Source organism: Botryllus schlosseri, chromosome 9, assembly GCF_051294905.1.
Source record: "Botryllus schlosseri isolate E-star chromosome 9, Bs_hap1, whole genome shotgun sequence".
NCBI classification, from domain to species: domain Eukaryota; kingdom Metazoa; phylum Chordata; class Ascidiacea; order Stolidobranchia; family Styelidae; genus Botryllus; species Botryllus schlosseri.
In genome coordinates this window covers 14,148,937-14,162,100 of record NC_137244.1, presented here as the reverse complement: position 1 = coordinate 14,162,100, position 13,164 = coordinate 14,148,937, and the positions used below count along the sequence as shown (strand labels likewise).

General features: G+C 41.7%; 1 protein-coding gene across 2 annotated transcripts; it reads right to left on the bottom strand.

Moving 5' to 3' along the window:
• Window positions 1–223: 223 nt before the first annotated feature.
• LOC145446303 (solute carrier family 13 member 2-like) lies at window positions 224–13,130 on the bottom strand. 2 transcript variants are annotated; one of them, XM_080324558.1, is made up of 13 exons: window positions 12,861–13,130; window positions 11,495–11,623; window positions 11,295–11,431; window positions 11,082–11,233; window positions 8,248–8,348; window positions 7,147–7,286; window positions 6,762–6,875; window positions 6,611–6,700; window positions 6,427–6,531; window positions 5,292–5,511; window positions 2,763–2,868; window positions 586–779; window positions 224–520 (listed from the first exon to the last, which is right to left on the bottom strand). In XM_080324558.1, exons 1-13 carry the CDS (start codon window positions 12,978–12,980, stop codon window positions 362–364), a joined length of 1,767 nt encoding a protein of 588 aa, XP_080180684.1. In that variant the 5' UTR covers window positions 12,981–13,130; the 3' UTR covers window positions 224–361. The 2 variants fall into 2 exon arrangements, with proteins under 2 accessions (XP_080180684.1, XP_080180685.1); XM_080324559.1 differs by lacking the exons at window positions 6,611–6,700; window positions 6,762–6,875.
• Between the last annotated feature and the right edge of the window lie 34 nt (window positions 13,131–13,164).

Genomic DNA, 13,164 nt, shown 5'->3' with positions numbered 1-13,164 from the left:
CGTTTGCCCACCCATGCCCTATGATGATCTTAGTTTACACGTTATAGTATTCAAAAGTAGGTTTTATGTTCAAAATTCCAGGCTGCTTTTTGCGGACCAGTCTGAATCGCGTCGCGGCCAGCTGACCAAATTTGCCCAGGTCTGGTGTAGATGATGTCACAATGAAATATAGCTATAGCTGCGGGATATAGACCACAATAGAGCTGGTACATGAAATTAACAATTTCTTGTCTGTTCATCGCTTTATTATATTTGAAACAACAGATTTTGGAGAATAATGTTTTAGCAATATACCCTGTGTGTGAAAAATATGTCCTGATACATATTTTTTGACCCAGTGACGACAAAATTGCGACGTAGCTCATGCAACCAGCATAGTTACATTCCAGGGCATTTCAGTTCCGCTGAATTGGCTAGCAGTAGAATTGTTGTCGAAATTGAATATCTTTGGACCGGTAAGAGGAATCATCACATTCAAGAGCAAAACGAAAGCGAAGTTGAGAGGAATGCCAGTGAGTATCTGAAAATATATTATCTTAGAATAGGGCGCGGTGGCAAGAGGAATTGTACTATATATCTATTCACCATGTCACGAATCGTAACTGAGCCAGTGCTGAATATGATTGCGTTGGTGGGCGTCGCCACTGGGAGAGCGAAAGCAAACGAGGCCGATAAGGTTACCGCCAGCAATACCTCGACTGGACTAATATCTACGCTTTGAGACATCGGTAGCAGTATCGGAATTAGTATGCTTACGGTGGCAGAATTGCTGGTGAATTCTGTAAAATAGAAGTATTGCTTATTGGGGAAATTCCACTGGTGTCAGCCGCGAAAAATTCTAATTCTAGATTTAAAGCAGACCGCCTTCGTAAGGACGATCACGATTCTAACGAGGCGACCGTGATTTCCCAGGCCGTTATAAGCCGACAGACGACATCATTAAACGGTGCTAATTTGAAAGCAAGGAGTAATAACTTTCCTGCATGTGGCCGTAACGATTTCACGGATAGGCTAGGCATCGTTCAAATATATATTGAATATTCTTGCTATAATCGACAATATTTGAGATTTAAAAACCAGAGTGATTTCACTTCAGAAGGTGTTAAACTATAAACGCTAAATTAGCCTAAAAATGCAACCTGAGAATTGTGCAAATAGCCTGAGGGAAAACAACCTATATCCAAGTCAGTGTCGGGATCAATATGCTACCTTCGAGTCACAAGGCATCTCGATTCATTGCTCATTGTGACTCGAGTCAAGTCAAGTCGATTTTCGAAAGTGACTCGAATCAAGTCAAGTCACAAAGTCGTGTCAATTTTTTTGAAATATGAGGAAGGAAAGGAAAGGACATAGTTTATTTTGTCCTTGATGTTTTTGTGGCGTATACACCGACTCCTGACATACATACACACGATCTGCGCATATGCATTCCATGAGTGCATAATGTGCATATGCTGCTGGACAAGGAAGGCGCTGATATAGCCTTGTATGGCTTTCTAAGTCTTGCACCACCCCTCCATGCTATCCCAGTAATGCATGAGCGCCAAGCAGGGAAGTCATGGATACCAGGGTTACTAATCAGGTCTTTAGTCTGACCCAGCCGGAGATTGAACCCACGACATACCGATCAAGAAGTCGGACGCTTCACCATTACGCTGTATTGATCGGCATGATATAATTCTTTTCATTTTATAAGATGGCTGAACAAGTAGGGATTGATTCGCTATTGATATTGAATCGAGTATCGAATATCGAGTTATAAACCTTCAACAGGGCATTGTATGACTCACATATACGTTGAAATGCTAAACTACGTCGGTAACTTTCGACTAAATAGATTATAAAAGATGAAACCTCAGAAAGTTGAAACGAATTGATATGATGCAATACACAATCCACCGACACATCTCCACGATACAATTTACGCCTTCGCCAATTGTTAACGATCAGTTTGATTTAAATAATACAACAGGTTGGTTACGGTGCCAATATTGAGCAGTCTAACACTCCGCTATAGTTAGATTACCACTAGTCTACGACAACGTAAGCTCTAATCACGTCGTTTGCGGTTAATTTATTTGTGACATGCCGATGGAGGCTCAGTAAAACCAGGCTGCGCAGTGCGCATTCATTTAATGTTTGGTTGCTCACATAGATGATATCAGCGCGACTTAGTCGACTCTGATGACTTTAAATTGACTCGAAAATCACGAGACAATATATTTTGAAACACCGAGTCAAGTCATTTTCGCAAGTGACACGAGTCAAAGCAAGTCATCTGAAAAAGTTGACTCGGGTCGTCCCAATACTCATCCGAGCATACCGACGTATACGATATGAGGTGGGATGGCTGGAACCGTCGAAATAGCCGGTTTAGCAGCTATAGTAGGCCTACGTATATATAGATCATTGGTACCGAATGCATGTTCTGATGAGGATGACCGCCGACCGTAAAAATTCTGCAAGACGATGTAGTCCCGGTTAAATATATTTTTGGTCTGTATATTTCAGGGGTTGGAAACCTATTTCGTCAAAGGAGCTATCTTTACCCTATATTTTCAATTACGAAAATCAATCCGCTGTGAAGCCATAATTGAAAGTGCGTGCCGTCTTGGTTTAGAAAAATAAATAAAAAATATGTTTTAAACAAGGTCCTTGTTTTAAACATATTTGTTTTAAATTGATATTATTTTTAAACACAACCCCAAATACATTTTATATAGCATATTGTTTGATCCTACGCAACCTCTTGCGTAGCCTACCTGTTGCGATTGACGTGAGTGTTGATATCGATAGAATTATCAGCCAGGTTGGTGCTCCATCTAGTTTCACCAGCAACGAACCAATGGAGTCCGAAAGTCCCGAGTCCTAAAAACAAGTATAGTGTAGTCTGTGTCAGCCGTGCCGGCGTCAGGACGATTCCAGATCGCAGGTTTCGTTTATATTGTGCGGTTATCGTTGGTCGAGATCTTATTGGGGACGCCTTTTTCAATCCATCCAAGGCTTTCGGGGTGGCCATCGCTGCAATATACTTTCATTATCCATATGTAGCCTACTATTTTATTCCGTATATTGTTCTGACTGGCTATTACCCCTTTCTATTCAACTAATGGAAGTTAGTATGTCGCTGCAATCAGGTTAACGTTGGTCGAAAATGTATGGTATAATATAGTTTCGCTTATAGCACGCAGTCGAATATGCACTCATTAAGGATTAGTGTTCGGGAATTGCGATCGTAGAAACACGAATGGTATATTGTAGGGATGGTGTGAACCTCTGAAAGGTTCAGGTTCGTGTGAACGCGAACCTTTTTAAAAGGTTCTGTGTGAACCCGAACTTGAACCTCATGACGTCACGTGACGTCATATTGCTAATTCCAACCATATCTTTCAATGAAGTGATAGCCTATATTAATGTACGCGATACCTAGCGACGACTCGGGCCATATAATGCCACAATGCTGAAGTACATATTGGCGTTTTAAACGTCGCTAAATGTATCAACTGAGGCAATCAAAGGATATAATACTCCCATAAAATCACTATCTTCCGTCGCTTTGCCAACAATTTCGACGAAGACTTACCAGGGAATCTAAGCTTACGCCTTAACAGTCTAGGCCAGACAGGACAATGTATTCGGCGTCTGAGTGAGCAGAGTGCAAAACGGGTTTCTATACTTGTAACCGATATTACCCCATTAACAAGTTATACAGCAGTAGCCAATACCTCAGTCGCACGGATTTGATATTAATGATGCAATAAAGATATGAAGTCAAGATTGACCCCGCACACCTTCTACATTTTTACATATTTACATACATTTACATATATTTACATACATACATTTTACATACATATTTTTACATATATACATATAAGTATCATTCGCTGACTACGTATTTCGCTCGTGATGTTGTGTGATTGCGGGTCAAGCTCACAGCATATAGAGTCATAAAATATTCACAGACGGAAAGCTGGATATTTTGGGCAAACGTTTGTACCAAAGCCGGTAAAAATTTTCAGATTGTGAAGGTACAAGCTCGTTTAGTGTTGATTTTGAATGCTGCCAGCGCCATGCATAGAGTGGCCCGCAGTTGAAATGCAATACATTTGAACCAAAGATGTTATAATGAAGTGAAAATTGTAATATATGGAAAAGGTTCACAGTGCAGAACCTACCAAGGTTCTGTTGTGAACGCGAACCTCTAAATTTCCGAGGTTCACACACAGAACGCGAACGTGAACCTCACGTTCACACCATCCCTAGTATATTGGTCGGTCGTAATGAACTGGCCGGACCGACGGATATCTTGCCGTGAATAACCGCCGCATGTTGGCCGAAATCAATGACCTGGATTCGTCCTGATGCCAAAACCGATAGCTAGCAAGTTCATAAGTATATTGTTCTCATTGGAAGATATCAGCATCGACTAGTATATATAGCCCAGATCCTGTATTTAGGAGTGAGCGCGATATGGTTCGACGACTCGAATCCACATCGAGTATTAATTTTAATTGCAGGTGATTAATTACTTTGTTGCATGTTGATACTTCGTGACCACCCGTAAATATTGTTGCTTTTCACAATATATCAAAATCGCCCACACGTATACCAGACCAAACTAGAACACGATTCCAAATTGGTATTTTTTCAAGGGGCTCACCTCTGCGGGTCGTATTTGTACTGCGGGGCTAGGATTGTTAGGACAAAGTATTCGGCCTATGTACACATATTTCTATCGAAGGATTCTGACCATAATTTTATCGCCGTCAAACTCTTTGGCAGCTAACTTTGCCCAGTCGCATATTTTTCCGAAACTTCTTATTCATTGGTGTATCGTGGCGTGTAAATGGCCGACGTTTCACAGTCCCAAACTGTTCGTATTTTGTCATTTTTTGCTGAGGGGGTAACTATATTAAAGCCAGGAAATTCAATGACACTAAATCACGAAAAAAATCAAGTTGGATAAATCTCTCCAAAACTGCCCTACATGACGTTAATTTACACAAATAATTTTTTTTGGGCGTCCTTTGAGCTTGCATCCCCCGGGTTTGGGGTGCGGCATCCCCCGGGTTTGAGGCTGTGGATAGTCACCTCATGCATGAATGACGGGACCAATTTTAACAGCACATGAGGATAATAAACCCTTTTCATTATTCATCTCAGCAGAACAGTTTGAAAGGACCAAACTCTCTCAACATAACGCCACAAAGAATTTTTTGCTCATGCATTTGTCACCAGAAAATATCGATCACACTAATCTATGATATAACACTCCAAACGTGTATTACCACACAAGCTTGGGCAAGAGCGTAGCCGCTTCCCATCAGCACGAATATGTCCCACGGAAATTTCTTTTGAAACGTTGCCCATTCGAGAAGAGACGGGGATGTTCCGGTTAGCTCCTCTCCTTCGTCTCTTCGCCAAATCCACGAAAAAGAGGAGCTCTTTTTGGGGAAAAGAAATACGCTCATACCTACAAGCATAGCCGTGGTAGAATCCATAGGGTATCTGAAGGAAATGAATATTTCGCAAGTTTTACGCCCCCATCACTCACAGTGAGTATCAACGTCGGGGAATCGCTAAACAACAGGTCTCTATGGTTATAATGGGAATGAGAATCGAAAAGTGACAATAATATCTCCGCGGCGTCATAAATAGATGATGATGCGAATAAAATAGATAGGTGGTCAGTAACAGAAACGACATACCTCTACTTGAACCCGATCGACAATCTGGTCCATTGCTCATCGCCGTTTAAATGAAATTTCGCTGCCCCTGCATTCATACGAACAGCCAGTAAAAAGGGGGCGAAGTTTTCTCAACAATGAGAGATTGAGAGAGCGTATTGGGACGTATTGAGTATGGATGACGACACAATGGAATTTTTGTACAAGGAAAGGCCATAATGTTTTCGCCCCGTGAGATTAGATTTTCGCTATATATACTTCATCCACTTGCACTAGTTCACAGCTATGCGGCTACACGGTGTACGTGTAGGCCAGGGACGAGCAACAGACGGCCCGCGACGGGATTTTGAGCGGCCCGCAGACAGTTTACGGTGTTACATAATAATATCGCTCGCGGTTATAGTCTGCCGCAATTTTCCACTACCTTGTGTCCGTCATGCAGTCAGAGTTCAAATAACCCGTGCACAGCTTTGATCGTCCACAGATGTTTCATTGCCATGAACAGCTTTATTGAAGTTGATTACGTTAATCAATTCAGTGAATTTACTGTTTTGGTCTCTGTGCTTCAAACTTGAAGTTTACATTAAATATACCATTCAACCTTGTGTAGGTGGATAAATACGATTATAATGTATAGATTCAAGAATTCGGCCCGCCAAGTATTTAATTTTCCCTTATCCAGCACGCCGTCTGGAGAAGTTGCCCGCCCCTGGTGTAGGCTATACTCAGTACTCACCCTCCGTGAAATAAACTGCTCCAACCAGGAAATACTCGGGGGTCTCGAAACACCCACAAGAAAACCAAAGCAATGAAATGCGCTCCGATCGCCTTTTCCGCAAAGCTAAAAAATAAATCACGTATTATCAAGAAATCGAAACACTACACCACTACACGCTTCGTGTCAAAAGAAAGAAGGCCACCTCATTGGAGGTAGGTCATTGTATAAATTTTGCAACACTTTTTGCACCCGTTTCTTGGCCGCGGCATCGTCGCTTCGTTTTACCATGTCTCTGTTGAACAGAGCATGCAGCGGTTACGTATCAAGCGGATTTAACGTGGACTACATGTTACCTTACGCTCAAAAAGCGTATTTGAAGCCACATCCAACAAATTAATAAACCCGTCGCGGATATCGGTAGACAGAAACAGAGCCAGGTGAGGAAATTAACGGCGTATTGATCAGATCTAAAATTGAAGGATGACGGTTCACAGAATATCGAAGGTATCTTCCGAAATGCTTTGACATTGATTGCATGATGGTTCTCAAATCGGACATCGGCGAGGATTCATGACCTTCGCTTAACACGTGACCGTCTTAACATTCGCTGTCCATCGAGCAATCTGGCGAGATCGGAGACAATGCGTGGCCTACTGAATTGGAACTATTGGTTCGATAGAGCTCAGAAAGGTTTCTATGATCTGTGCGAACATGTGAATTACAACTAAATCTGTTCACTTGTCTTCAAAGCTCCCAAGTGCGATTAGGTTTGCCGGAGTTCCAATGATAGTCGATATACCACCGATTGTTGAACTATAGCAGATACCGAAAAGCATAGCTTTCTCTATGTTCTCGTCCGTGATGCGCGGAGTCAAATCCTGTAATGCATTTTGAATAATTGAAAGAAGGAAATCTTACAATGTGGTAAGCGATGACAAATTGACAACCCACGGTGATTAACCGCAGTGAGCGGAGAAATATTGAATACGATCTCCTTACCAGTCGAAGTCGTTTAATGGAAAATTTCACTCGAACATAATTCATGTAGGGTTAACATATGTCCTCCTTTAGGAGGATTTGTCCTACTTTTCAGGAAATTGAAAATGTCCTCCGTGGACGTCTAAATGTCCTCATTTTTGACAATTCGTCCTTCTTTATAGCATTTACAATCAGGTTAATGGACAAGCGCAGTACGTCATAAATGACGAGAAATCTCTAATATGGATGCTCGAGCGGGTCTTTCGGGAGTAGGACTGGAAAATGAACTGTTTATTTTTTTATCTTTTTATTAGTCAACACAACAGGATTTCCCGTGAAATTTTAGTATCAGCAGTTTTGTCCGGTAAACTAACTTTTGTGATTTGTAAAAAGTGCTCTTCTTTTCTGATCCGAAATATGGTAATCCTACTGTATGCTATTTTACACTTCAATTAGGCCTACTATGTCTTGATGGGGCTACCGGGGCTACGATAAAAAGCATGAGGGCCGCGGGCTCTCCACCTGTGGTGTAAAGTGTAAACATTGACGCAATCGGAAGACAAACGTCTGCTCATTTTATACCTCGTTTTGGTCACCATTTAACTGCGGCGTCTCGCCATCACTGATGTGTTTCTGCGCTATGAATTGTATTCCTACCGTCGGATGTTGGGAATGTGGACGATACATCGCCCGCATCATATCCACGCATGTCACGAGAACAGATTCCGAGAAAAATTTAGTATAACTCATGTGGGTGCCGGCATTCAGATCATGCATGATACGGTTTAGCCTTCAGCCCCAGCTCATTGCAGCTCGAATCAATATATTTCGTTTAAATTACTATAGAGAATAGACAGGTACCTCATTATCTAGGTTTGCAGCTTTACTCGTAGCAGCCGGATTGACTGTGACTTCTGGAGAGTTGAGCAGTATCCGCTCTGTAGCTTCATCCTCTTCTTTGTCTAAATAAGGAAAGTAACCAGCGGTCAGTTTCAGTAATAAGCGTCAGGATACTTCAGCGTATATAACCAGTAAGAACATTTGAGGAATGGGGAGCTGCGTAATATGTAACTAACCATGACGTGAAGTTATGGATCAATTGTGAAGTAGAGAATGCTCATGTCATCACAATGTCCCGATAACAAATTGGCGGGATGTAAACTGCAATGACGTCTTTTCGTCCCTTGTGTCAGGTAGAGGTGGTCAAAGTAGTCATGAAAGCTACTCAAGTAGAAGTAGAAGTAGCGACGAAAAAATCTACTCTAGTACGAGTAGAAGTACTTCCTCCATAAGCCACCCAAAACTATACTTGAAGTAGAAGTAGAATTGACTGACTTTAAATCTACTCAAGTAAGTAAGTAGTTTTGAACACAGTCTTAATTCGTTCGGATGGACTGTCAAAAGCTTCAAATTGAGCTATATGCGGAAGTTGCAGAGAGCTTGATTCGTATTGATGCATCGCAGGAGGTAACAATTTTCGACAGAATAAGCATTCTTTCGCATCATGGGATGCAAATTATAGTATTGATATGAAAATGCGATACTAATTCTTTGTTTACTAGGAGACGCCGTTTTAGAGAATATCCTCGCATGACGACTTACCCCATATTATAAGGCCCCAAGTTTAGGCGAAGAGCAATACGGAGAAGTTGTATCGGATACGGTTTCAACACTTTGCACGATTAGTAGACGTTAATACCAAATATTGTTTTTCGTAAAATTTATATTTAGCGTAGCTTTATTTTCGGAAAATAGGGGCATTACTATACTTGCTTTTATGCTTCAACATGTATGTTCTGCAGACAAAATAACTGAAAGTATAATTAGAACTCAAAACATGATACTCGGAATTGAAAGTGAAATACAAATACAACTTCTAAAAAGCGGAAAATATATTTCATGTCTTTTGTCCATCAAGCTTCAAAGGTGATCTGCTAAAACAGGTGTAACGTTAAAAAAGCCGGATTTTCCAGATTAGCAGGACACGTCATGGGCTGCTAAATTACGATGTGATAGGTAATTGCTAGATTGCAAAACAGTAGTTTCAAACGTTATGGTGGGCCATATTTACTGTGATGAAATATTTGATATGCGGTGTGAGCGGAACCAAGCAATCCGGTACCTAAATTATATTCACTGATACTTTCGTGAAAACATATTTGTCACTCGCCCATGACTACTGAGCGCGAAGCGCAATAAAATTTCTGGGCTTTATTTGACTTAAATGACTATTAAATGTTGGTGAAATTCCTCAGGCTATCCTTCGTATTGGGATTTGAACTACTTCTACTTGACAAACTGAAAATAACGAAAAGTAAGGAAGTAGATCGCAAAATGTTACGAAGTAGAAGTAGAAGTAGAGCAAACCAGATCTACTCGAGTAAGTACCAGAAGTAGAGGAAAACTACTTGAGTACTTCCAAAAATTAGAAGTATACTTCGTTACTGACCACCTCTGGTCAGGTATCACGTATAACGCTGGGAACATTTTAATTATATAGAAATTTGGCACCTTCAATTGGTCACTTAGTGCAGGGCTGGCCAACCCGTGGCCCGCGCGCCATATTTTGCTCGCGAGAAGGTTTTGAATGGCCCGCGAGGTAATGTCCGAAATTAGTAGTATTATAAAAAATGGATTGCGCATAGATTGTGAACTTGTAAGGCCAACCGAAAAATTCGATTAGTCTGGCTGCAACACTTGAGATGTGATGACTAAAATTTCAGTTCCGACGCATTGGCAGATCCATGAGCCAGTCACATTTTTGGTAGATCTTCGTACACTACAAGAAAGCAGAATAATTTGCGACAGATTTATCAAAAGTAAAAGTTTCTACACGCGTCGCGCAACATGTTGTCACTCAATTTCTTGCTTTTAATATTGTGTTACCCCTTTGTGAAAATGAAAGAACACTTAATGTATAAGATTGAGTCTAACTATATTCACGATTACGAGCCAAAGTGTCGTTCAACATATGCGACCTTGCTTTTGCGCTCGCAGAAAGACCTTAGACTATGAAACCTATAGGCACAAAATGATTGACGCATGTGGGCAGTGGTGGCCCTACGAACGGGGGGGGGGGGGGGCTGGGCGAGACTTACCGGGGGGCCCCTATAAGTATCTGACCCCCCAGACCCCCCTTTTGCATCTCTCACCACGTCAAGATGGGGCCATATTCAACCGCATGCAGAGACGTGGTAATTATCGGAATACGGGACTTTTCTAACAAATGCAGAGATTTGATGATGATTGACACATCTGTACGGAATCATATTCTTGCTTGGTACACGGATTTCCATGTTTATCCGCTATTATCCTGGAAAAAGCGCATACACCAAAGAGGGGGGGCCCTTCGACCAGGGGGGCCTCGGGTGACCGCCCACCTCGCCCACCCCAAAAGCCACCACTGCATGTGGGTCGAAGCTTTCGATATCGATATGTCCGGGCGCCGAATAGTCTTGTCCTTGCAAATTGAGCTCAGCGATATACAGCAGGCCCGCAATATATTCAAATGGAGACATTATTGACCTACTAACTTCGGAAAATTTTCGCGCTTGGAGCGGCTAGTGGCCCGCGCAATAGTTTGTCAATCGAATGTGGCCCTTCGGCTGAAAACGTTGGCCACCCCTGGTAGTGGGATTGGATGGAAGCATGTGACCTGGTGCTCACAGTGCACAGACTCGTATTTCTTGACTGACCGTCATCATGGTACTTTTCCATCGATGATTTCAGTACAATCTTCATTTCGCTGCAAACAGCCAAGGTTATCGGTAGCATAAGAGACACAGTAGAGAGATTCATCAGCCACATCGATAGAAACCCCGATATTACCATCAACCCGAGCAAAATCCTGAAAATGAGATCACAGGTTAATGCGACATAACATCATTAGAAGAACGCATGTATGTCACCATCTCGGTTGTGAGCCAAACCATAAGAGAACTTTCAGTGCAACTCGACGGTGAAGGCCGCTCTCTTCAATACCGATGCACATGATCAATGTTCCTACGACCAGGAAGTTTGTGTGCCTGGCGTATTGCATTGTGACCTACGATATTTACGTTTCATGAAGTAGTTGGCTCTAGTGCGTTAAGATACACTGCATACAAACCGTGTTAGCTTCCTGCAATCCCAATAACGGACATAAGACGACTGGTAGCAGGGCAGTTACTGCCATCGGGCATGCCTCCGTTACCCAGTATACCGACATAAGACATATCATGTAGATACATTTCACAACCTATAGAAATAAATCGTGTGATGTTGCGGCGAAAACTATCCGCAGTGTCAATGACCTATATGGTACGTGTTCGTGCTGAGCATGAAAACCTTAGCAATATAAAAGTTCGTTTCACAAGAGAAAATTACTTCGATCTGAAATGAGCACCTTTTTGAAAAACAAAAAAACTTCACGCGAATGCTACCGCCGTCGTACAAAATTCGAATTGCGATATCTGAATTTAACCTCGCATTACTCGCTGTATCACGAGGTGAGCATCCGAGCATGAGATGAAATCCATTCGCCCAAGTCAAATCAATCCAAACTTGGATTGCATTTAAAACAAACGCTGTTTTAAACCACTTTGCTTGAAACAAATTCTAAAACCTTTTTCAAACGCTGCATAATTAAACCATGCTTTCGAAAACTTTCGAAAAAACATGTATTATATGAGCCTACAGACGATTTGTACGCACTATAGCCGTCGTATACGATACGGAATGGTTGGATCCCTCCAAATCGTCGCCGGTTCAGCAATTATAACACGCAGATATATATCATTGGTGCGGAAGGGTGTTCTGATGATGATGACCGCCGACCGTAAAAATGCGGCATAACGATGTAGTCGCGTTACGATATTTTTGGTCCGCTTATGAAATGGGTCGGAAAAAACGTTGAAGCTCATAATAAATCAGATGTGGTCAATAACGAAGTATTTGTACATTTTTCATCAGCCGCGAAGACGCATCGTGCAATTTTGAAAACTGTACCAATGCGAAGCCACGCCGTCTTAATCTACTTTTTCAAACCACATACCTATTATACATTCTTTTCTACTTCCATTAGTAGTTTTCGTTTGCCTTGAGAATCGCTCTTTCTATTTGTATGATATAGCAAGTTAAGTTATCGCGCCTACTTGTATCAGAGAAGGTTCTAATACGTTTGACATTATGAAATTACAAACTTAGTTTGCCACGATGAATTGATGATTCATACGGATACGGTTTGGGTCGCGACGGAAAAAGTTTAAGGGCCACTATGCTTTAGTCGTTCTACGCCTGCATTTTACACGAGTTAGTCAAAGCGCCGTTGTTTTATTTCTACAAAAAAAAAACATTTCAAACAAACTAAATATATTAATATGAAACGAGAGGTGTTGGAGAAACATTTGTATCATTAGATTAACTTTCGAACCGCACAAACCCCAATGAGCACAGGCATGCCTTAATTGACAAAGGTACTTTCAAGTTGGTCTTACCTGTGTATTATGATGTAGTGGCAACGGAAGCAGAATAATTGGAGTCAACAGAATTATCGCGCTTTTTCGAAACATCCAAAGCTTACTCCATGCAGTCGGAATTTGATTTTCACCTGCCATTGCGGCGCTGAATCTCGTACTTTTCGATGCTATACCAGCAAACGTTACCTTTCGAGTGAATATGCCAGCGGATTTCTTATGTTAAAATACATTCTAACCGCGCACCGAAGTTGTAAACACTCGAAAACTGCAGGTCAAGATTCACGCTTGGCGAAGTGTAGCCAGCTTGCTTGCTCATGCTCAT